The sequence below is a fragment of the Phoca vitulina genome, unplaced genomic scaffold (assembly GCF_004348235.1).
Source record: "Phoca vitulina isolate PV1807 unplaced genomic scaffold, GSC_HSeal_1.0 scaffold7, whole genome shotgun sequence".
Taxonomy (NCBI): domain Eukaryota; kingdom Metazoa; phylum Chordata; class Mammalia; order Carnivora; family Phocidae; genus Phoca; species Phoca vitulina.
Window position 1 is genome coordinate 61,782,709 of NW_022589710.1, and position 26,356 is coordinate 61,809,064.

The window sequence follows — 26,356 nt, forward strand, 5'->3', positions numbered from 1 at the left end:
AGATTGCTACTGATTTAAGAGAGAGGCTGCCCACTACTGCACTGGGAGTTGTGTTCTAAGGCACTTGGGTATGAGAAGTGCTGGGAAGACGCCCGAGAACCGTACAGACTTGGGTTTGTAATTTTGTATTTGCTGTGGCTGGCAAGGGAACAATTACTGACCACTTCAGTTTAATCAGAAATGAGCATTAGAAATTGTTATTCATTAATAAGATAATCAGGAAACAAAATTAAGAGATTCTTGTCAAGCTAGCATATGCATATGAAGTAAAGGCTGCACATCACTAGAAAGCTAACTGTGGATTATCCACCAGCTTAGGGTCAAAGAGCACAGTTAGAATAATCAGATTCATAATGAATAGTATAATGAAGAGGTCATGCACATTTATTTGTAGGAAAACAAGGAATAGACCTTTCTTTGTACAGGGATGACTAAAGAGAAAAAAAGAAACAAATGTGGGATCTACAAAAAGATCCTTCATTGTTAGAGGGGAAGAACATAGACAGCACTCAGATCGGAAAGGAAGAACATACTTTCGAAGAAGTTGATCAGACTTCTAATTCTGGTGATATGGCAAATAAGATAACCTGAAAAAGCCCCCTTATGAATTTCTGATAAAATTCAACATCCATTCATGATAAAAACTTTCAGGAAGCTAGGGGTGAAGTGGATTTCCCTAATCTGATACAGGGCATGTATGAAAAACCTACAGCTAATGTCATAGTTAATGGTAGGTATTGAATGCTTTTCTCTTAAGGTAAGAACTAGTCAAGGATAGTTTTTAGCACTTCTGTCTCACACTGTACTAGAGGTTCTAGCTATTGAAATAAGGCAAGAAAACAAAAACTTTCTAAAAGGTCTAAAGGTCTGAAAGGAAGAAGTAAAATGATTTCTACTTATAGATGATATTACCATTTACATAGAAAATCCTCAGTAATTTACAAAACAATTATTAGAACTAACAAATGGATTTTAGGATATTTCAGGATACATACAAAAATATAAATCAGTGGAACAGAAGAGAGTCCAGAAATAGACCCACATATATGTGGCCAGTTGACTTTCAGCAGAGTGCCAAAGCAGTTCAAGGAAGAAAATCTTTTCAAAATACAGTACTGGGATAACTGGATACTCATGAGAGAAAACAGTGAACATTGATTCTCACCTCATACCCTACATAAAGACTAATTTGAAATTTATCACATTTCTGAATATAATCAAATCAACAGCCTTCCCATCTGACATGATATAATATTGCTGATTTGGCATTTACTTAAAAGTTAAACATCTTCTGTATGACCTCATCATTCTACTTTGAATTATTTACCCAAGACAAGTAAGAATATAAGTCCATAACAAGAATTATATTATATATACATGTTTATAGCAGCTTTATTTCTAATAACCCAAACTGGAACAATCCAAATGTCTACCTATAGGTGAAGGGAGAAATAAAATGTGGTATGTCCATACAATGAAAATACTATTTAGCAAGAAAAAGGAACATAGTGCTGATACATGCAATACGACATCATGGATACATCTCACAATCAGTATGTTAAGGGAAATAAACCGGATGCAAAAGTATAAATACCATATGACAGATACAAACTATAGTGACAAAAAGCAGATCCATGATTGCCTTAGTCAGAGGTAGATTGTAGAATTTGGATATAATGGGATTGATTGATGGTTGGTTTTTGTCCTTTGCCCATGATTTTTTTGTCTTTTGTCAGACTGCAAGGTCATTGATGAAGGAGAGTCATGTAGGGGAGGGCTAAGCAAGAACACTAGAAGCACCTTCCATCTTCTTAACAAAGAGATGGAAATGATTGGGTCCCCAGTATTTCTTTAAGCCTAGGCTTCTTAAAACAGGCCAGTGGAAAAGGCACAAACAAATGAGAAGTTTCCTTGAATTGCTGTTGCTGTCCTGGCCCACCATGGAGCTCAGGATCATCTTCATCAGTATTTAGCTTGAGCAGACAAGCTACCATCAGATGACACTGACTCATGGCCAGCATCTGGGTAGATTTGTATCACACAGCCACCCCAGAATTCCGGGTTGGCTGCCTGGGCAAGCCTGCTTGTTTCATTCTTCTTGTTACCCTTCACCCTGTTTTTTACACATCTCCCCTCTGACATCATGGAAGGGTTAGGCTGTAATTGCCAGTATCTTGGCTGATGAAACTAGACCCCTACAGAAATTATAGCATCAGGCTGTCCCCAGAGTTTTGTTCTGAATACTTAAATGCCAGAAGAGTTTTTAGCAGAAAGGATAATGACCTAGAATTCTGCCCTAGCTGGGGTGGAGTTTATATATAAAGTCAAGAAAAAGATACTCTCATAAATATACTAGCACAGACAGTGTACCACCCACATCTGCTTCCTGAAAAAGTTACTCAGCTATAATCCAGTTTGTTTAGAAGAACTAATAAGAGAGAATATTTGCATCTTAGTGTGGGTCTGCCATGATGCCTTATTTCCACTTAACTTTTATAATGTGACAAATGGGCAAAGAAAACAAATATATACTTCATAAAGAAGGAATACAGGTGTCTAATAAACAGATTCAACCTCATTGTTCAAGCTCATTAGTTGTAGGAGATGTATTCATTTAATGAATATATATTGAGCACCTACCACAAGCACTGGATTACATATGGGGGATGTAATAATGAAAAAGATAGAGTCCTATCTCCAGGTGCTTAGAATTTGATAACAGATGTAGTCAAGTAGACAGACAGTTATTGAATAATATGTGATATTTACAAAAACAATAGTGAAATGCTACTTTGCCAATGAAATTGGAAAAGTTAATGATAAATCTTTAGTATTAGCAAAGGCACAGGGAACTTCTTCACGTACGATAGGGAGAAGCATAAACCTACAGTCCTTTTGAGTTCTACAGTATAGGAAAAAAAATTTTGCTTATCTTTTATCTGTATTATCAGATTTGAGAGATGAGTCTAAGGAACTAGTTTATATTAAAATTTATGAATAATAGAAGTATATGCTTAGATAATATTTACTATGTGTGAGGTATTGTTCTAAGCACTTCACATGTATGAACTTAATATCCTCACAAACGTCTCTTGGATGGATAGTATTGTTCCTTTTTTACAGATGGGGAAGCTGAAGTCCAAAGAGGAATGTTATATAATATGAACAGGATAGAAGTCTGGAAGGCCATACATTATCAGAAACTTTCCAAGTTTCTCTAAGTAGAGGGTTATAGGTTATTTTATTTTTATACTTCTTAAATTTTTTAGAATTTTGATAACGAACATATAAAAGTGCTATTTTAATACACAGTGCAGTAGTTTTTAGTGGCTTTAACACAGTTGGAGATGAGAAATCCCCATCTGTGCTGGTAGGTTGAAATTGAAATGTCCCTATTAAGCACTAATGAAATACGGATTTGATTTATTCTCTTTGCTTTTTCAACATTAAGAAATCGTTGTACAGCCATTAAAGACCTCTTGCTTCTGATTATCTTTATTTCTAACACCCAGATAATTAAGTTGGGATTGCATCGGTGTACTACTTCGGGGGAGAAAATCTGTTGAAAGATTGAATGGAAATAACTTTTGACTGTAAATAGGGATGAAATCTTTATCTTAAACTATTGTTTTTCATTCTTAATAAATTCAAGGTTTTCAGTGGTTCTGAGGAAGATTTGTATGAAATAAATTTTTATGACCTTTGGGCCGGAATAGATTCTCTCCTCTTTTCCTCCTCTACCTCCCCTGTCTACTTCCTATGTTTGATGAATGTTTGTGAATTACTGGTAATGTTAACATCTGCGCCTGTGATCTAGATTCATTTCCTTTTTTTTTTTCTTTCTCTTAGCTTTATGCTAAAGGAATGGGTGTTGGTGGGGCGCCTGGGTGGCTCAGTTGGTTAAGCGACTGCCTTTGGCTCAGGTCATGATCCTGGAGTCCCTGGATCGAGTCCCGCATCGGGCTCCCTGCTCGGCAGGGAGTCTGCTTCTCCCTCTGACCCTCCCCCTCTCATGTGCTCTCTCTCTCAAATAAATAAATAAAATCTTAAAAAAAAAAAAAAAAAGAAATGGGTGTTGGTGATTTTCTTGGCAATTTACTCAAAAATACTCAAAATTACTCAAAATACTCACATGAGTATTTTATATATGAAGAATAAGTACTCTTCCGAAAAAAATTTTATTGAGGTATAATTGGCATATAACATTATATTAGTTTCATGTGTACAACATAGTGATTTGATATTTGTTTACACTGCAAATGATTATCATAGTAAGTCTAGTTACCACCTGTCACCTTACATAGTTACAGAATATTTTTTCTTACGATGAGGACTTTTAAGATTTAGCAACTTTCATATATGCAATACAGTATTGTTAACTATAGTCACTATGCTGTACATTTCATTCCCATGACTTATTTATTTAATAACTGGAAGTTTGCACCTTTTTGACCACCTTGCCCCCTTTCGTAGATTAATTCCTTAAAAAACAGTTTTTGGCCCTCTAATCACTCAAGTCCTTCGAGCTGTGCTGTCCAGTATGGTAGCCACTAGCCATGTTTGGCTATTTAAATTAAGTAAAATAAAATTAAAACTTCAGTTCCTCAGTTATACTGACCTTATTTTAAATTACAAACATTTCCATCATAGCAGAACCTTCTGCTTGACGGTGATGTCTTAGAGTCTTTGTGTTCGCCCTGAATTTTTTAAGGCTTTCTGCAGCTCTTATTGACTGTTTTGTATTCTATCAAATTATAATTCATACCATCTTCTATCATGTGTCCAAGAAAGCTGGCCACGTTATATGCCTCCACTTTATCAGTGTGTGTCATTGTAATAACATCTTATCAGGGTGAATAAGCAGAAACTTAAAGTCTTGAATAAGAACCATTTGTGATTATATTATAAATGTTGTCTATGTCCTGAAAGCACGTATATTGTGTTTCATTCTTTTAGAGGGAGCAGCTAGTATCATATATCATTCTATATAGAAATTAGTTCCTGTAATGTTATGTTTTAGGTGAATGAAAAGTAATTTATCCCTTGAAATCTAGAGAAAAAGATTTTGTTAAGGTTTCTATAGTCACTACTGTTAAGTTTTTCTGATTAGTCCAGATCATTAGCTGATTGCTTAAAATGGAAAACTATGTTAAAATTTATAAAGCTTAGGGGAGCCTGGGTGGCTCAGTCGGTTAAGCGGCTGCCTTCGGCTCAGGTCATGATCCCAGGGTGCTGGGATCGAGCCCCGCATCGGGCTCCCTGCTCGGCGGGAAGCCCGCTTCTCCCTCTCCCTCTGCCCCTCCCCCTGCTCGTGCTCTCTCTCTCTCTCTCTGAAAAATAAATAAATAAAATTTTAAGAAAATTATAAAGTTTATTTTATTTTATTTTAAGATTTTATTTATTTGTTTTGACAGAGAGAGACACAGCAAGAGAGGGAACACAGCAGGGGGAGTGGGAGAGGGAGAAGCAGGCTTCCCACCGAGCAGGGAGCCCGGTGTGGGGCTCGATCCCAGGAACCTGGGATCATGACCTGAGCCGAAGGCAGACGCCCAACGACTGAGCCACCCAGGTGCCCCTGAAAATTATAAAGTTTAATATAAATGTCTAGTCATTAAGATCTCTGTAGGTAATAATATTATCCTGGTGGAACTAGAACTGATTTAAATAATTATACAATTACTATTACTGTTTCTTATGTTTTTATCATGCTTTCCAACCAGATTGCCAGCTTCTGGAGAGCAGGAGCCACGTCTCTGTGATTTTTCCTATTTTCTACGGCACCTGGCACCATGGCTTGTTTTTAATAAGCTCTTGCTATAATTTATTGAATTGATTTATTTTCTTCTGTTGCTTACTGTGCAGGACAGAACTTACAAAAAGCGTGGTGCTCCCTGAACTAATAGAACTCTCTAGGGATGAAGGCAGCAGTGTGCGTCTTGCAGCTTTTGAAACTCTGGTTAATCTGCTTGATGTATTTGATACAGGTAAATCTACATGTGGACACGTCTTTGCTTCTGAAAGCAGTGTTTTTCCCTCTTTTGTATCACTGATAAGGGAGTAAAGGACGATAAAGGACAGAATTTCTTACATCGGATTTTGCGATGAACATTAAGCCTCCCTTCCTAAGAATTTGGCTTGGTAATTAGCCTCTAACTTGTTCATCTAATTGACCCTAGGAAAGATGCTGACTAAAACAAGGTCTAAATTAGTTTCCCTACCTTAATATTTTAATGCTAGAAATCTCATGGCCATAGGAGGAGAAATCTGGGATGAGGTACTTGGATGGGAATGGGTACAGAGGTATTTCTTAGCGTTGTGTCAATCAAATCACAAAGACAGCTCCTCTGTGAGTGTATGACTAGACCTTTGACTAATGCTGGGCATTAATTTATTAGTAAACATTAACCATGTTGAAATGGTGAAGTTTGGAGGAGTAAATATCAAGTACTTTGGTGCAAAACTCTATTGTGTAATTATAGGATTACATTTACTTGGATTAACAGCATTTTACCTGAACTAGGAGAGCCTGTGAAAGATTTTTGCAGTGTGGACAGTAATTATGTATGATTGCTACAGAAAAATCATTTAGGCTATCTGATGGGCCAGAGGAGGAAAAACTATAATGCATGAAAAGAGACAAATGAATGAATCTGCTTGTCCTAATTATGGGGCACCCCTGGGCATTCAGTCTAGGAACCTTGGCATCCTCTCTGCTCTCTTCCCCCTCACTGCTCACACTCGGTTATCACAGATCTGGGTCTGACCTGTGTTCTCGGCTTTCCCTGACATTCCTTCCACTCCTGGTACGCGATGCTCCAATACCACTTGTCATTACCTTGGCATATTCCATTCTCCCACACCTCTAGCTTTTCTGCGTATTCTTTTCTCTCTGTTTTTTTTTTTTCCTTCTGTTTTCCTCCTAACCAACATCTCCTTCAGTGCTCATTGCAAATACAGTTTCCTCTCCGATATCTCTCTAAATGTCTTATGCCAAGAGTTGGCCAGCATGGTCTACAGGCTAAATTCTGCCGCTTCCTGTTTATGTAAGTAAAGTTTATTGGAACATAGCCATGCCCATGTGGTTATGTAGCTGATTTTGTGTTGTGGTGACAGAGTAGTTGTGACAAATACACTGTGAAGCCTAGAACATTTACAAAAAACATGTGCAGACCCCTGCCTTATGACGACTATGAAAATAGTGATCACATCGTCTTATGATAGTTTTTGTGTTTGGCTTCTTCGCTGGTCTGAGTTTCTCAAGTTCAGACACCATGTATTACTCCTCTTTCTACTTCTACTTAATATAATGCTTGTTCTGTATGAAATACAATAAATGTTTGTCTAATGAATGTTGTTTAGTTTAAACAGTAGTTGTGGTACTGAACTGTGGTGATAGTAACCAGAATAATAATACTAATAACCCCGTTGCTGCATTTTACTTAGTCCTGTCAGACCCTTAATAAAGCAGTGGTGCATTTCTGAAAGTTTAAGAGAACTATGGGAAATTCAGAGTATTTAGAATTAAGATGTAAATTTTGCTAATATATCAGCAATTTATAGCCAGCAGATATATTTAAAAATATTAATTAACTTCTGAGGCGCCTGGGTGGCTCAGTCAGTTGGGTGTCCAACTCTTGATTTCAGCTCAGGTCTTGATTGCAGGGTTGTGAGTTCAAGCCCTGCATTGGGCTCCGTGCTAGGCGTGGAGCCGACTTAAAAAAAAAAAAAAATCGGTTAGCTTCTTAAGGAAGTGTCTTCTAAGAAGTGAAAGTGAAGAAATTCAGTAAACAGGTGCACTGAAAGTCTGAGCTCCTCCGCATGACATTAAGGTTTTTGATGATCTCAACTCTCCTCTCACTGCTTCCGTCCCCCACAGCTCCGCCACCATTGATGGCAGAAATTTTCTGTTGCTCTGTGGCTGACATAGTAATTTTTCTTTCTGGGATCTGTGTGTATATATTAATTTCTACATGTGCAATGTGGGTGATTGGTCTGAAGTATGTTTTATTTTGTTTTGTTTTCCAGATGACAGAAGTCAAACTATACTTCCCTTAGTGAAATCATTTTGTGAAAAATCTTTCAAAGCAGATGAATCAATTCTTATTTCCTTATCTTTCCATTTAGGAAAACTATGCCATGGACTATATGGTATGATATATCTTAAGATTTTCAAGATTTGTAGATAATTTTTTCCTTTTTCTTTTACCTCAGCCACTAAACTTCAGCTTTCCAGGTGTAAAACCTATCCTTTAAGTGTGTAAAATCTTAAGAGGCCTTAGATTTTTGATAGCATAATTTAGAACACATTGAAAAATGACTTTCCCCCAATAGAACCTATTTGAAAGGACAGTGACAGAATGAAGTAGGTATGGCCCTTTAAATTTCTGAATATTTTATACTTATGTATCAGTTGGCATATGATAATAGAAGCTCATTTATATTAACTATTGGTACATAGTAAGTATACCCTTATCAACTATTTGCTGTAATATATCATGTGAGCGTTTCAGCTTAGAATCAGCATAATACAACTTGGCATTTTGAACATATTACTCAGTTCTTAGCTTACTATACTAATGTAAGCATAAATTAAGTTAAAACCATCTGGCATAGTAAAACATTTTTAAAAATGTATATTGTAGACTCTTAACAGGCTGTTGAAAGTAAGTACTACGGTATATGATGAGTTCCTATCCATTGATCAAAAATATTTTGAGTTTACTTTGCCATCCTTTAGATTGAGTTTTTAAGCGCCTCTCTGCAGAAACATATACATGTCTTTTCTGCAGACTGTTTTAGAATATTTATGATCAGTAAATAGCAGTAATGGCCCTGATGTATTATTATTGTAGTGACTTGTTGGTCTGGGGTATGATGTATGCTGTAGAAATTAATGCAGTTGTAATTCCTGCATTGTGTAGGTCATACTATCAAAATTAAAATTAAAATATTATTAAGATTAACATAAGGTGAAACAATTGACCTGTTGGGAGTTCTTCATAATAGGTACCCTTTCTTCTGTTGTTTTTATTTATGATCTTTAGCCATTTATTTGACTATTTTGCTCCAATTATGTGTGTATTGTACTTTGCTTTTCTCTCTTTATTTTTGTTTTCAATTGAAATGTTGAACAAAGGTTTTACATTTGTTTTAGGAATTTTTACTCCAGATCAACACTTGAGATTTTTGGAGTTTTATAAGAAACTCTGTACATTGGGTTTGCAACAAGAAAATGGACACAATGAAAATCAGATTCCACCCCAAATCCTAGAGCAGGAGAAGAAATATATTTCTGTCCGGAAGAACTGTGCTTATAACTTCCCGGTAATAAATTGTGTATTTGTACTGACTAAACATTTTGATTATAACTTTAAAATATATGAATAGATAGCATTAAAAAGTATGGCCATATTTGACATGTCCTTAGCCTTATGTCTGGTATATGCAGTAGGTACTGAGTAATATTGGTGTAATTTATATTTATCTTTATGTATAAATTAGAACTATGTGCATGCATTTGGATCTTCCAAATATGATCTCTATCTAAATTATTGTTCAAAGGACATGATTTCAATATAAACGAAGTGATTGTAATATTAGGTACTGATGCCTGTTTTTCTCTCCTTCCCGCTCATCTTCTCCCTTCCACCTCCACCAGGCCATGATTGTGTTTGTTGATCCTAAAAACTTCCACATGGAACTCTATTCTACGTTCTTCTGCCTTTGTCATGACCCTGAAGTACCAGTCAGATACACTATTGCTATTTGCTTTTATGAAGTAAGTCTGAAGAAGTGAAATGACTTTACATTGGTTGTTAATTCTACCTGTGTACGCTAGATGATTTTTTGATATTGTGTACACTTCTGTTTATAAAGGTTTATTTACAAGCTCCATGTGTCTTTCATATTGTGGTCCTAAATGTTATTTTAAAATTCCCATAATTCTCTTAGTATGTTTATAGAATTCATTCACATAAGCACATTATCATCAATTATCATTTATTAATCCATTCATGTACTAAGTGCTTACTTTAAGCCAGACATTGTGGTGTGAATATGGGTATTGCAACTTTGGAAGTAAAATCAGTTTTTATAGGCTTTACAATATTTATATTTAACTTTGTGTCTAAACTCAAGAACTTGAGAATAAATGGAAAATTGAGAGAGATTATTTAAATTTATTGTTTTTTAAAGGTTTTATTTATTTATTTGAGAGAGAGAGCCGAGAGAGCATGAGCAGGGGGAGGGGCAGGGGGAGAGGGAGAAGCCGACTCCCCACTGAGCAGGGGGGCTCAATCCCAGGACCCTGGGATCATGACGTGAGCCGTAGGCAGATGCTTAACTGACTGAGCCATCCAGACGCCCTACATTTATTGGTTTTACTGCAAATGGATCATGTTTCATGAACATAGCTGTTACGTTCAGCTATTACAGCAACTCTCTGTAATGTAAGAGCAAAAGGGAATTTAAACTTTTTTTAAGATTTTATTTATTTATTTGACAGAGAGAGAGCGAGCGAGAGCAGGAACACAAGCAGGGGGAGCGGGAGAGGGAGAAGCAGGTTTCCCGCCGAGCAGGGAGCCCGATGCGGGGCTGGAGCCCGATGCGGGGCTCGATCCCAGGACCCTGGGATCATGACCTGAGCTGAAGGCAGACGCTTAACAACTGAGCCACCCAGGCGCCCCTGAATTTAAACTTTTATGATGAATGTTATTAACTGTTTAACACTTGAGGTTGAAATTTGGGTATGTCTTAGAGGTTCCCAGTAAGCACATGTATGCTGTAGTTGCAGTAAAGATGTATAAACTATAACTCAGCAACTTCAAAACGTAAACATCTCTTTATAAGTGGCATAATAAAATATTTCCTTTCTTTATAAGAGGTATCTAAATATTCTTAGTCTCAATGAGAAGGTTTCAGCCCCTTCCTTGCACTGTATTCCATAGCAGAGCATTGTTAGATCAGCTCAAAGTGCCCGAGATACCTATAACATCATTATTATGTTGCTTAAGACTCTTGGCTGTTGGCTGAAAGTCTCTGCTTCTTTTCATTAACAGTTTTTCTGGTATGAATGAAATGTTAACTGTGCAAAATCTAGGAAATATTTCCTTTAAATGGTATAAGTAATTAAAATAATTCCAGTGTTGCACAATTAAGTCATCTTTGTAAATATAGTGGTAGAAATATTCTTTTGGAGGAGGGGAAAGAACAGAGGGCACTGTTAGCTGAGTGAACTCTGTCTCCACTGTGCATTAAGTGGGCATGTAGTCTTGGTTACTGTGCGTGCCTGTTAGATGAATGGTCTCCAGAGATGGTTTCATGAGGTTAGTATCTGAGAACGCAATATTTATATAATATTAGAGTTTTTACTTATGTTCATTTTTATCTCATCCCTTTAATATTTCATTTTTTGTGTGTTTTATAGTGGACACAATATGTTAACACCCTATAAATAAACATCTGAAATGTGTCCATAAAAATACTTTACTGGTAGGAGTGAGTGAGTTCGGATCATTGATCTAGCTCTTTGGTGGCTAGTTGCCCTGTTCTCTCAATCATACCATGTAGGTAGGCTGTTACTGATACTCCATAAAATAGATTGCTAGTCTAGGTTTATCCTTTTGAGTAGTGAGAATCCATTGGTGGATTTAAATTTTTCTCACAGTGCTGTTGTTAAATTCTGATAGTTATTTTACCATGTCCTAACTTTATTCTTGTTTTTCAGGAGCATATTATTTTGAAAATATTTTGAACAAGTCAGAAACAGCCCTGTAGAGCAGAGTTTTTTAGAACATTTTCTTTATCCAGGAAGCTTCCCTCCCCTGCAAATAAAATCTTACCCAGAAGCCCAATATGTAAAAACAAACAAACAAACAAACAAACAAAACACCAAGCCCAAAAAAGAAAAAGAAAAAAAAAAAGATGAAGTAGAAACTGGTGAATTTACCATTGTGGGTTCTGAGTTTGCCTGGAGGAAGAAAAAAGACTGTTCACAGGGGAGCTCGATTAGACCCTTCCAACTCCTCTTGTGCTGATTAAAGTCTTTGACGGGAAAAATCTTTGGTGTCTTGCTTGCTTAGGAGTCCCCTCTATCCCTGTGTCACACTGACCTTCTGTAGTACTTATCCTCTTCGGGAGGCGCTGAAGCAGGATGAATGCTCATATGTCCTGTCAGACCCTGTTGACTGCTGTAAGACTTTAAAATATGAGCTAGAGGTGTCCATGGACTTACTGCTTGTGACATGAAAATTATGACTGATAAATCCATCCTGTACTTTCTACGCCCATGTGGGCACTGACATTCCCACCCTCCTGTGTCCACACTCCAGAGTGTTACAAAGCAGACTAAAAAGCTGGTTTTCTATGCAGTTAATTTTTTAGAAATCTAATTTTTACATTTATGTTGTAACCTAGTTTCATTTTAGAAGAAGTATCTAACAGGGATGTGTTTTGTAAAATATTATTATAACCTTTAAATGTCTAGTAGTTTTAAATCTGAGAGACTTTATTGTTCCATTTCAGGTATCTAAACTTCTGAATTCTGGAGTGTATTTAATACATAAAGAACTAATAACATTATTACAAGATGAATCACTGGAGGTAATATCTTCTTACTCTTTGGTTTTTACTTCATGTTAAGTCTGAATATTATCAATGCCCTTCCCCTCTTCCCCCGCACTTCTTAGGAATTGCATGAATTCTTTCAGCTGACTAGCCCCAAAAGCGTCAAGACAAGGTGCAGTTGTATCATAGACTGGAAATTGAGATTGTTAAAAAAATACTCAGTTTTAAAATATATATGTATATTTGTTTATTAAGAATTTAGGACATGCCAAAAAGTAGACAAACAAAAGGATACCTTTAGTTCCAATTACTGTTTCTGTTTTGGTATATTTTTAAGTTTTTCTTTTTTTTTGCTATGAAAAAGTTTTTATTTTACTTAATTGCAATCCTATTTTGTATCACATTTTACATCTTTTTTTTTTTTCTCTCAGCATTGTTTAGGGAATATATTTGGGAAAACTGAAATACTTTATTTTGATGCTGCATTTAGTATATCCTGTTCACCCAAATGACTGCTAGCTCAACTCATCAATATTTACACATTGCTGAGGGTGTTATCTTACTTAAATTGCTTTTTAAAAGTTGAGAGGCAGTTTTTCAGCATATTGGTTGTATGGAAGTAGCTGTCTCAGATCTAGACTATTTGAACAATATCAAGGGGCAGATATACTAATCTCTTTTCGAAGGTAGTTTTGATCAAGGCAGTTGATTATTTTTCTAAAATGTTCCAGCAAGAAGATGGCAATGTAAGAAAATAGAAACTCCCTAAATGTTGTTTGGTAAATAATACTATTTCTGCACAGAAATTGACATATGAGGCTAACCTAAGATTAGAAAAACAGTAGTTGCCATAACAGTAATTGATACCTCTATTGAAAGGTACTAGATGCTCTTATAGATCATCTTCCAGAAATCCTTGAACTTATGTCTACTGGTGGAGAAAGCAGTATTCAAGAAAATAAGGTAAATCCCATGTATCAAAGACGTTCCTGAATGTTTTAAATATGATCTTTCTCTATAGAGTTGGTTGTGGGGAATCAATGAGAGAATGTGTGGAAAACATTTAAAGTAGTGCTTGCCCCATAATAGCAGGTGGCTTAGTAAGTGTCTCTTGGAGCTTCAACAGCCTGAATTTTTCCCTACAATTCTTCCATTACCATGATTCTTATTTATTGTCCTTGGAGTTTACATTCATATTTCCAGTTTTTATTAGCATTAATTATTATTCTAAGAATAGCATCTGGTGAGGACAGAAGAGTAGGAATGTAGGTCAAAATTTTCCAACAGCGAAATATAAGAAATTTTACTTTAGTTAGAAGGATTGAGTCCCATTCTCTATTTCAAAATTTTGTTTTCAGTGACCGTAAATTTTACTTATGGATCTTTTTGAAACATGTTTGATTTTGCCAGATAATTACCTCCCTGTGACAACTAAGATCCCCCTAGGTTCTGAAGTGAGTGAGAATATTCCTCTCCCCAATGTATTGTAAGACTGAATAGTTTGACTGAATGCTGCAATTGATTTATTATCATCAATCTTCTGATGTGCTTTTTTTTCAGTTATCATCTCTGCCTGACTTGATCCCAGCCCTCACAGCTGCCGAGCAGCGAGCAGCAGCCTCCTTGAAATGGAGAACTCATGAGAAGCTACTACAAAAATATGCCTGTCTGCCGCATATCATATCAAGTGATCAGATTTATTATCGTTTCTTACAAAGAATGTTCACAATCATGATGACAAATGTGAGCCCAGTACCTTTTATCTAAATCTTTTGAACTCACACTTGATTTTGGAATTACCAAATTCTTCCCATTCTCAAAATAGTACAACAAACTTTGTTTATTCCATTTTGCCCTGGAAAGATGTTATCCTCCCAGATCCCCGAGGGGGAAACTCAGATTTCCCCGTGCTTCTTCAGTAATGCTTATTTTTGAACATTGTCTACATAGCTGGGTTGAAGAATGAACGGGTGGTACCTTTACTTACCCTTTTTTCATATGTTGCCAAGGAGAGTATAAACAGATTCACTTCAAACTTGATATAGTTCTTCTCAAAAGGCAGGTTGGCCGGAGTCTGTGATCTCGACTGCTAAGTCCCTCTTGCTCTGATATCCACCTTTTATGTGTCGTGGCCTCAGAGCCGACCTCAACTATGCCATGTTGCCAGACATCCCGTAAGTCCCTAAATCTTAGTGGAGTTGCTTTTTCTTTTAAAGTACCTCTAAAAAGTGGCTGTGTAACAGATAAAGCTTATATTAAAAACATGATGGCCTACTATGGATAACCTTAAAATTAGAGTCAAAAGCAGAAAAAAAAAAAAAGGAAAAGTTCTGTACTCACATCCCCCAGAGAGTAAGTTGTCTACCTTTTTCACAAAAATTTCAGAGGTTTATTTAGCCTACAGTTCACTGTACATTTAATATGATGTCTTCCTACCATTTTGGAAGTATGAAAAAGTTCCATATAACATGTACATTTTAGAAACTGTTGAAAAGGTGCTTAATAGTGTCATTGTTCTCAACAAAAGGGAGATAATGAGATCTTGTAGCCATTTCAGAAAACCAAAATCAGGTTTAGCTTCAAAGATTAAAAAGAAAAAAAATAACGTTATTGGTGTCATTTACAACTTAAGTAAGAAAACAGGCATACATTTCATGAACTGACACTCTGCAGGTTAATTTCATTCATCAAAGCAAAGCCTAGAGCATGAAGGTTACATTATATATATATATATATATATATTATAGCTGTAATAGTCTTAAGAAATGACATCAGTGACTCCCTTACCAGAGGACAGTGCATGAGTGTGCCACATAGGAAATTTCACATAAAATTGAGCAGAATTAATGAATTATTTTATTCAGAAATTACCTATTTGAGTACCTGCTTGCTATGTCAGGCACTGTTTGAGGAGGGAGGGATACAGGAGTGGATTAAGACGGACAGACTCCTTCTCTTAACAGAGCTTGTGTTCTAAAGGGTGGTGGTATCAGGATACATAATACAACAGGATGAGTGATATATTTACAGATGCCGGTAAGTGCTGTGGTTTGATCTTAATTGTTTATCTCAGCGTGATGAGTTAGTAGGCATGCTGTGTTTACAGAGCTTAAGAATATATAATTATTCCATATTTTTAACTTCTCTTATCAAGAAAGAGAAATGATTTACAACATAGAGTGCGAACAAAGTACCTGTAAGCCTAAGAGATCGTTTTACTATTTTCTTTTACAAGGCAGTAATTCCATAGTTAGAAGGAGATACATGATTATTATAGCACATTTTCCGTGATCAAAGAGGATGTTCTGGAGAAAAGAAAGATTTATATTTTTAATTCCACACCTAATGGTCATAATTCATTCATTCAGCAAAATTTATTGAGTGCTTACTATGTGCTAAGCACTACTATATTTTGGGTACCAGGATACAGCAATGAACAAAAGAGACAAAGGGTGTATTATCACAGAACCTGAAATTCTACTGGAGACCGGTGGTAAAGCAACATACACCTAGAGTATGTCAGGGGTGAAAAGTACAGTGAAGCACAGTAAAGCAGGGTAGAGGGTGAGGAACATGACAGAAGGTAGTAGGATGCTATTGTGGAGATAGCGGTCAGGGAAACATCCTTTCTGATCAAGTATGCTTCATGCAGAGGCTTGAACAAAGTAAAGGAGTTACCATGTGGATGAAGGACAAGCGGTCTGGCAAAGAAAGTGTGGTTGCGTGAGGAGCAAGGAAGCTAGGGTGGCAGGTGGTGGAGAGATGAGGTAGGGGGGTGCCTGGTCCGTGATGCGGAATCTAGCTTTTATTCTCTGAAACAAGGAAAATCTTTAGAAGATTTTGAGGAATGACATTAACTTTTTTTTCTTTTGTTGTGAAAAAATTTTAAAGATACAGAGAGGCGAAGAAAATACTGTGATGAACCTTCATGTAGAACCCAGCGAGACCGAACAGTTGTTAACATTTTGCCATTATTCGCTTTTTCTATTTCATTGTGCTGAGGAATTTTAAATTATAGATGTCATTGTATTTTATCTCTCTAAAGATTGCAATGTTCATCTCTAAAAAAAGACATTCTCCTATATAATCACAGTATAATCATTACATTTTGCAAAATGGACAGTTATTCTTCAATACCATTTCATATCCATGTAGTTCACATTGTGTTCCCCAAACATATTTTATAGTTGTTTTATTCCATATAGGATCCAATTAAGATCCTTTGGCTATTGCTTTTGACTGTTACAACTCTTAATTGTCTTTTAATTCAGAACAGACTCCCTTTCTCCCTTTTCCCACTTTTTCATGACATTGAATTGTGGAAGAGACTTCATCATCCTGTAGAATATTCCAATTCTGAATTTGTCAGATTGCTGTTTCATGGTGTTAGCTTGTTCACCTATTCTCAGTATTTCTTGTAAACGGAAAATTAGATCTAAAGACTTGCTGAGTTTTAGGTTAAACATTTTTGGCAAGAATACTTCACAGATGCTGCTTTGTATTTTATATCGCATCATCTCTGGACACGTGTTCCTCTGTAAGTGAGCTCAGAGTGGTTCTCCAGTGGTGACCGTTTTATCAGCCCACTGCAAAATTATGTTTTCTCCCTTGCAAGGTGCCCTGTAATCGGAAGCTGACACTTTGAACACTCTGAACACCAGTTTTTCATCAACCTTATACCCATTAGGTTTAGCATCCACTGATGATCCTTCCTGAATCTGTTTATATTAGAACTTGCAGAGGAGTGATTTTTAAAAATTCTATCACTTCTGCATTTTTCATGCCATTCTTCTATGAAGAGATGCTTTGCTTCATCCATGTGGCTAATCTGATTATGCTGAAATATATTTCCTCAGGTAATCTTTAGTTTTTTCCTCCTATGATCAATTTTCAGAGCTAGGAGTTGGTGTAGGAACCACTTCCAGTGGTGACAACTGAGTTTTGTTTTGGTTTTGTTCTCTCTTTCAGGCTCATTCTCTAATATTAAATATTGTTTTAATCAACTGTGATGATTATTGGTGTGCTCCAATTGTCACAACTTATTCAGGCTGGCTCTACGTGTTTTTGATATGATTACATTTATCTCTGATTTCTGGCCCAAAAGATAACTTATGCTATACTGTGAGGTACAAAATATACATATTTTTAAAATTTTTATTTTGTTTTATTATGTTATGTTAGTCACCGTACAATACATCATTAGTTTTTTGATGTAGTGATCCATGATTCATTGTTTTCGTATAACACCCAGTGCTCCATGCAGTATGTGCCCTCCTTAATACCCATCACCAGGCTAACCCATCCCCCCACCCCCTCCCCTCTAAAACCCTCAGTTTGTTTCTCGGAGTCCATAGTCTCTCATGGTTCGTCTCTCCCTCCGATTCTCCCCCTTCCTTTTTCCTTTCCTTCTCCTAATGTCCTCCATGCTATTCCTTATGCTCCACAAATAAGTGAAACCATATGATAATTGACTTTCTCTGCTTGTCTTATTTCACTTAGCATAATCTCCTCCAGTCCCATTATGTTGATGTAAAAGTTGGGTATTCATCCTTTCTGATGGCTGAGTAATACTCCATTGTATGTATGGACCACATCTTCTTTATCCATTCATCTGTTGAAGGGCATCTCGGCTCTTTCCACAGTTTGGCTATTGCAGACATTGCTGCTATGAACATTGGGGTGTGTGTGGCCCTTCGTTTTGCTACATCTGTGTCTTTGGGGTAAATACCCAGTAGTGCAATTGCTGGGTCAGAGGGTAGCTCTATTTTTAATTTTTTGAGGAATCTCCACACTGTTTTCCAAAGTGGCTGTACCAATTTGCATTCCCACCAACAGTGGAAGAGGGCTCCCCTTTCTCCACAACTTCTCCAACATTTGTTGTTTCTTGCCTTGTCAATTTTTGCCATTCTAACTGGTGTAAGGTAATATCTCAGTGTGGTTTTGATTTGAATTTCCCTGATGGCTAATGATGAAGAACATTTTTTCATGTGTTTGTTAGCCATTTGTATGTCTTCTTTGGAGAAGTGTCTGTTCATGTCTTCTGCCCATTTTTCGACTTGATTATTTGTTTTTTGGGTGTTGAGTTTGAGAAGTTCTTTATAGATCTTGGAAATCAGCGCTTTGTCTGTAGTGTCATTTGCAAATATCTTCTCCCATTCTGTGGGTTGCCTCTTTGTTTTGTTGACTGTTTCCTTTGCTGTGCAGAAGATTTTTATCTTGATGAAGTCCCAAAAGTTTATTTTTGCTTTTGCTTCGCTAGCCTTTGGAGATGTATCTTGAAAGAAGTTGCTGTGGCCGATGTCGAAGAGGTTACTGCCTATGTTCTCCACTAGGATTTTGATGGATTCCTGTCACACATTGAGGTCTTTCATCCATTTTGAGTTTATCTTTGTGTATGGTGTTAGAAAATGGTCGAGTTTCATTCTTCTGCATATAGCTGTCCAATTTTCCCAGCACCATTTATTGACGAGACTGTCTTTTTTCCATTGCATATTTTTTCCTGCTTTGTTGAAGATTATTTGATCATAGAGTTGAGGGTCCATATCTGGGCTCTCTATTCTGTTCCATTGGTCTGTATGTCTGTTTTTGTGCCAGTACCATGCTGTCTTGGTGATCACTACCTTGTAATATAGCTTGAAATCAGACAACATGATGCCCCCAGCTTTGTTTTTCTTTTTCAACATGTCCTTGGTGATTCGGGGTCTTTTCTGATTCCGTACAAATTTTAGGATTGTTTGTTCCAGCACTTTGAAAAATGTCATTGGAATTTTGATCGGGATGGCATTGAAGGTATAGATTGCTCTGGGTAGCATAGACATTTTAACAATGTTTATTCTTCTGATCCATGAGCATGGAATGTTTTTCCATCTTTTGGTGTCTTCTTCAATTTCTTTCATGAGTGTTTTGTAGTTCCTAGAGTATAGATCCTTTACCTCTTTGGTTAGGTTTATTCCGAGGTATCTTCCTTTCCTGATTAAAACTCTTCAGAGTATAGGGATAGAGGGAACATTCCTCAAGTTCATAAAATCCATCTATGAAAAACTCACAGCGAATATCATCCTCAATGGGGAAAAGATGAGAGCCTTTCCCTTAAGATCAGGAACATGTCAAGGATGCCCACTCCCGCCACTATTGTTCAACATAGTACTAGAAGTCCTAACAACAGCAATCAGACAATAAAAAGAAATAAAAGGTATTCAAATTGGCAAAGAAGAAGTCAAACTCTTTCTCTGCAGATGACATGATACCTTATGTGGAAAACCCAAACGATTCCACCCCCAAATTACTAGAACTCATACAGCAATTTCAGTAATGTGGCAGGATACAAAATCAATGCACAAAGGGCGCCTGGGTGGCTCAGTTGGTTAAGCGACTGCCTTCGGCTCAGGTCATGATCCTGGAGGCCCGGAATCAAGTCCCGCATCAGGCTCCTTGCTCGGCAGGGAGTCTGCTTCTCCCTCTGACCCTAGCCCCTCTTGTGCTCTCTCTCTCACTGTCACTCTCTCTCAAATAAATAAAATAAAACCTTTAAAAAAAAATCAGTGCACAGAAATCAGTCGCTTTTTTATACACTAGCAATGCAACTGTAGAAAGAGAAATTAGAGAATCGATTCCATTACAATAGCACCAAAAACCAAAATATACATATTTTCATATGACTAGTATTTTTGCGTTTGAAATTCTGTTAGAATACACAAAATGAAAGAGAAGAGTAACATGTTTTTATTTAGTTCATTTATCTAAAATTCATTTTTTAAAATTCCTGTGATGCTTCTGTTTATGCACATTTCTTAAACTTTCTGTTCTAATTCATAGTGAATATTCTCCTTTTACATTTAACACATTAAAAATGCACAGAATAATACTCAATAGTGAGAAATAGCTTGTATAAAACACGAGAGGAGGTAGCAGGCAACACACTCCCAGCAATGTAAAGTTTTATTTTACTTGAATTTCAAGGATCCTATAATAGCACTATAATACTCTGAATCTTCAAGAATTAAATATTATAGTATTTTTATGTAAGCCAAGATGGTGAACATGAATTTTATACTGGACACAATATATCTGGTTGAGAGATTTTTCTCTAATATGTAATCTGAACCCAAACCCAGGAAAGATAGATGATTGAATTCATTTAAAATTAATTAATTGTGCCCAGTGGTGTGACAGAAATTCAGAAGACAAAGGAGTATATAGAACACTAGTAAGAGTTACTGACACGGTGTCCCTTGGATTCTAAGTTTTATCTGCGGTATGGACCAGGGATCTCAATGAATGACACTGAGGCAGAAGAGGCAGAAGCAAACCAGAAAGATTGAAAAGTATACCTGATCATGGGATCTCTAGGTTTCTATTTTAGAAGTGGCACATTTTTGGTGATGTATCTGACACAGGGCATGTTCTTGCAAATATTTGTCCAGGGAATGGCTAAGAGAATGGGTGGCTGAGAGGTATTGGGGGAGAATGTCACTTAAGCTGAAGTTTCAGGCAGAGAAAGGATAGTCAAATATAAATCAGATCGGGATGATTTGAAAATGACCGTGCCAAACTACATTAACTTTGTAATGTGATACTTAGGTTGATTTGCCTGAGTGATATTAACATTAAATTATGAAGACACTAACACAGTGATCTGAGAGGCAGACAACATTGCTCTTGCTTTTAGCCAAAACTGAAAATTGATTTGTGGAGCAAAATTATGCTATTAGATTGATTTAATTGTCTTTCTTACCTATTTCTTTAAGAATGTCTTGCCTGTTCAAAAGGCAGCTTCACGAACTCTATGCATTTTTCTGCGTTATAATCGTAAACAAGAACAGAGACATGAGGTCATTCAAAAATTAATTGAACGTAAGTAATCATTGCCTCTCATTTTGAAAAACAAAGTAAACTGGCCTTAGTTAGCTCTGACTGACTTTATCAATTTTGCCATGAATAGTTAAGCTGATATTGGTAAATATCTGGAGTGTGTTTGTCTTTGAGTTTTGGAGGTTAATTTTTTTTGGTTTTAGAAATCTATATGACAGGATCAGTCTGTGATGAATGGAAGTAATAATTGGTCTGGGCCTTCTTTAGTGAGTTTCTACACTTGAGAAATTAAATTTATGTTGAAAGTCTAGTTTCTACCCTGATGAAATAGCATTTGGAACTAAAATATGAGTAGAATATCCATGAATGTAGTCATTTATTTTATGTTTTTATTTTAAATATTAACAGAATGAGGGGGTTTTTGGTTTGTTTCCTTGAGTAGAGTTGATAGTACACATAAATATGAATCTGGTAAGCCTAGGTGGTTCATAATGTCTTAAAAAAATTAAGTCAATTAACAAATGCAAATTTATTTTAATTTACTAAGGGCTAAAATCAAGATAAAAACCTTTAGTTGGAGTGTTAATTCTAGAAATAGTGGCACACACTTATATATCCTTTTTAATTACTGTATACTTGCTTTGACCATAATGTCTTAATGTTTTCATTAAACTCTGTTTTCCAGCATAGGTAGGTAATGGGATTTTCTAGTTACTGGAGTTTACCATTTTAAGTATGGATCACCACGAGTATATAAAATTCTATTTAAGAAAAATTATGCTCGGTATACTTTAATCTTTCTCTTTTTTACTCTGTTTTAATTTTCATTTTTCAGTGATAGGACCACACATTTAGAATCAGTTTTATTTTGTAACGAGATTCTGTTTGGATTTAAATATTAAGAATTTTGCTTTTGAACATTTGTGTAATTAGGGAGAAAATAATCCTTTAAATGTTAACCTGAATTATTGTCAGTAATACAGTGTTTACGTATGACTTAAACCACTTTAGAGCATTCTTATGAAAATGAGGCAAAGAAAGCAGTTAATTTGATTGATCAAATATAACTTCAAAGTTTGAAATTATACAAACTTGCATTTGAATTCCAACTCTGCACCAACCAGCTCTGTGACTTTAACCTCTGAATCTCCTCTCAGGAGGATAAATCTATGCTTATCCCATTGGGTTGCTTTTCAGGATTAAATGTGATAATACGTTTAAAGTACTCAGCACATAATGGGTGATCAAAAATAGTTTATATATTCAGTACTTAAAAATTACTTTTTTTTCTGGTTTTTGAGATGTCATTATTTTGGAAGTCTACAAATCTGGAGTGTATAATATGATTTTTTTCTCTTACCTCTTGTATTTGCTAAACAAATTGTGGATACAAAGAAACCTGTCATGGATTTTGTGTGTTTGATTTTGTCACATACAATTTTGTGTAGGAAAAATTAAACTTCTCTTTTTTGTTATTGTTGTTTCTAGAACTGGGCCAAGGAAAAAGTTACTGGAATAGACTTCGATTTTTGGATACCTGTGAATTTATTATAGAGATCTTTTCCAAATCATTTTTCTGTAAATATTTCTTTCTACCTGCTATTGAACTGACACATGATCCTGTGGCAAATGTGAGGTATGGTACCAATCCAAGATAATACTTGAAAAAATTGTACTTTTAAATTTATCTTCTATAATATATCTACTTATATAATGAACATGCAAAATCTTTTTCATAGTCAGTTTAAAAAGACAAGTAAATAATTTATACTTACTTTGAAATTCCTAGTAGTTCTAGTTAATGAGCCTCAATAGGACTTGGAAGCATAATCTTTTTTTAACTGTCTCAGGTCTTTTGTTTAATGGGTCGAGAGGGCAGTAGTCAAAGCCAGACTGGCAGGCTTCTCCTGACACTTGGATACACACATTGACATCAGGAGAAGGTTGAGTAGATATTCTTAATTTATGGATCTTCTAAGACTAAAGAAAAAATAACTCAAAGTTGGCTTGGCGAAGTTCTGTCCATTTTAAGTCAGATCACTTCACTCCTCTGTGCAAAATTCTCCATGGCTTCTTATGGTGCTCAAAGGAAAAGCGAGGCTCCATGCCGTGGCCTACAAGGCCCTGAACGAGCTGGCCTCCTGTTGCAAGTTTGGGCCAATTTGGGGTGACAGCCAAGGCAAGCTCCCCCTATAGGGCATATGCGCTACTGCAGGCCCCTGCCTGTAATGCTCTTCTCCAGATGTTCACATTACTTGTTCCCTCATTTTCTTTAAGGCTTTGCTTAAATCATATCTTTTCAGTGAAACCTTCACTGAAACCCTCTATGACCACGTGTTTTAAAATTGTAACACCCCTCCTCTGGTACTCCCTCATCCTTCCCTGCTTTCTTTTTCTCCACAGCACTTAGCACTGTCTGATAGACATTTTACTTATTTCCGTATTCTTTCTTCCCTACCCCATACTACGGTGTAAGTTCCACAAGAGCAGAGGATTTGTTGGTTTCATTCACTGTTGTATCTCCGCACCCAGAATAATGCATGCTTGACTCATCACAGGCACTCCATAAACATTTGCTACACGATAAATAAACTCCCACGCTATCCGCTATCCGGAGTTTGAATTTTCTTTCAATGTCATGTTACTATTATTCTTAGTTATTAAATGCATTCAAAAGCAAATACTGTTTAATTTATTATAGAATGAAACTTTGCTACTTGTTGCCCAAAGTGAAATCTACCCTGAAGATCCCTGCAGATAAGCATCTACTTCAGCAGTTAGAAATGTGTGTGAGGAAACTCCTCTGTCAAGAAAAAGATAAGGATGTTCTGGCTATTGTAAAAAGAGTAAGTATCACTCTTACCACCATGTCTGCATGTCTTGCATGAAGAGAGTGTCAATCTTCGCTTCCCTGTTTTACTTGACAGGATAGCAATATGTTAAAATACTTACATTGTTGCTAGAGTAGGATTAATAACTGACTTGGCTGATGTGTGCTACAGCTCGTAAAGTTCCTTCCAAAGGGCACTCAGACACTCAACTTCTATTACTAGTAATACAAGCGCCATGAGAGTGAGCTTGGGACATTTGAGGTACTTAATAAATACTGGTCAACCAAATGCTTCATCCACCAGACTTGATTTATAAGGGATTATAATCCAGGAAGACTTTGTTGGTAAAATTGGGGAAGTCACACTTCATAGAAATTCAGCCCTGGAAGGGCCTTCGTGATCTGTTTGATTTTTGCTTCAAAAGCTCTAGGCCTAGAGATAGTAAATGTCTGCTTGAGATCATATCAGCAAGTTGCAGAGCTGGGGCCAGAATATAAATCTCTTACCCTGAGTGCATTCCTTTTTCAGTAATGTAACATCGTGTCTTACGGGTTTTTTGTTTGTTTTGTTTTAGCACAGGATCTTATATGGATTGTTTGGGGATGTTAGAAACTAAAAGAGTAAAAATTTGGGTTAGTGAAGTCAAACCTGAAAATACCTCATAGTCTTCAAAAACTTTTTGCTGGGGCGCCTGGGTGGCTCAGATGGTTAAGCGTCTGCCTTCGGCTCAGGTCATGATCCCAGGGTCCTGGGATTGAGTCCCGCATCGGGCTCTCTGCTCCTTGGGAGCCTGCTTCTCCCTCTGCCCCTCTCTCTCTCTGTCTCTCATGAATAAATAAATAAAATCTTTAAAAAAAAAACCAAAACAACTTTTTGCTGAACTTGTAACTAATATTTTTATAAGATTAAGTCGAATTAAAGTGGGTACTCTTACGAATCTAAATGTGAACTTCAACTTCGTGATTTGTAATGAGAGGAATTAATTTATTAATGTCTTTAACTTAGCATCAATGATGAGAAAAAAAAAGAGAATCCTTTGATGTTTTTTTTCCTTTTGTTTCTAGAGATCATTGCCAGATGTCACACAAGGAACTTTTTTAAAAAAATTTTTTATTGTTATGTTAATCACCATACATTACATCATTAGTTTTTGATGTAGTGTTCCATGACACACAAGGAACTTTTTAATAAAGTGATTTGACAACTTACCATTAATTAGTATACTCTTGTTTTACTGAAATGTGAATTCCTCTTTTGCCAACTAAACTAACCAGAAATACCCAGAGTCTGGACATGCATCTACATCTAAAAGCATATTACATACTATATATATATATATAGTATGTAATATGTAATATATATGTATATATAGTATGTAATGTTTTTATTATAGTATGTAATATGTTTATATATATATAAATAAAATATATTACATGTATTTGTTTATACCAGATATTTCTGTCCTTACCATTTAATTACAAAAGTTTAGGCAATAGAGTTAACTTTCAAAGTACTAAACCTAAGAGGGTTAGTTACTTTTTTGAAAGAATTTATTAACTCAAAAGATAAACTGACCATATAAGTAGGGACAAAAATGATATAATTAGTGGATTATTAATCTACAATGGGTTATTCTGGACTAGAGCTCTTTAGGTATATGTCACATGAGGAAGTCAACCAATCCCATGAAAATTCTTTAGTCTAATGTTTATCAAAGTGAAATCTTGGCATGGGAACCTCTGAGGAAGCTATACAGAGCTTCGGGATAAAAATGGCATGGCTTTATGCTAGTCAGTTTTTTAAGATGGGAAGTAATTGTATTTAAAAGGGACATTTCATGGCATAAACTGTAATATTTTCAGAAATTTCAGCATAAAAATAAGGCTTCAAATAAATATTACATTTGCAATGGCTAGCTTTGGGCATAAGAATATATAAATGTACTTTATTGGGGCCATCAGAGTTACTCCTGAAGAGAAGTACTGTCCTCTATCAGAGTTAGAATCCTGGGTTAGATGGACCGTTGTTTGATTGAAACAATTTGTTTCAGACTAATGTGTTCTGAAAGAGAAATACTAAATCAAGAAATACTTTCGGGGCAAAGTCTTTCTTAGTGGTTAGAATGTCATAATGGTCAAAAGTTTCTGTGG

At 36.1% G+C, this 26,356-nt stretch overlaps 1 protein-coding gene across 2 annotated transcripts in view; it reads left to right on the forward strand.

Moving 5' to 3' along the window:
• PPP4R4 (protein phosphatase 4 regulatory subunit 4) overlaps positions 1 to 26,356 on the forward strand; it is a 101,712-nt gene that overhangs the window by 56,024 nt on the left and 19,332 nt on the right. For both annotated transcript variants that reach the window (XM_032405859.1, XM_032405860.1), the window contains 10 exons: positions 5,863 to 5,984; positions 8,026 to 8,148; positions 9,155 to 9,324; positions 9,659 to 9,778; positions 12,523 to 12,600; positions 13,444 to 13,527; positions 14,125 to 14,307; positions 21,312 to 21,417; positions 22,864 to 23,011; positions 24,077 to 24,221. In XM_032405859.1, coding sequence (XP_032261750.1) covers positions 5,863 to 5,984; positions 8,026 to 8,148; positions 9,155 to 9,324; positions 9,659 to 9,778; positions 12,523 to 12,600; positions 13,444 to 13,527; positions 14,125 to 14,307; positions 21,312 to 21,417; positions 22,864 to 23,011; positions 24,077 to 24,221 — 1,279 coding nt within the window. The remainder of the gene's footprint in view (positions 1 to 5,862; positions 5,985 to 8,025; positions 8,149 to 9,154; positions 9,325 to 9,658; positions 9,779 to 12,522; positions 12,601 to 13,443; positions 13,528 to 14,124; positions 14,308 to 21,311; positions 21,418 to 22,863; positions 23,012 to 24,076; positions 24,222 to 26,356) is intronic.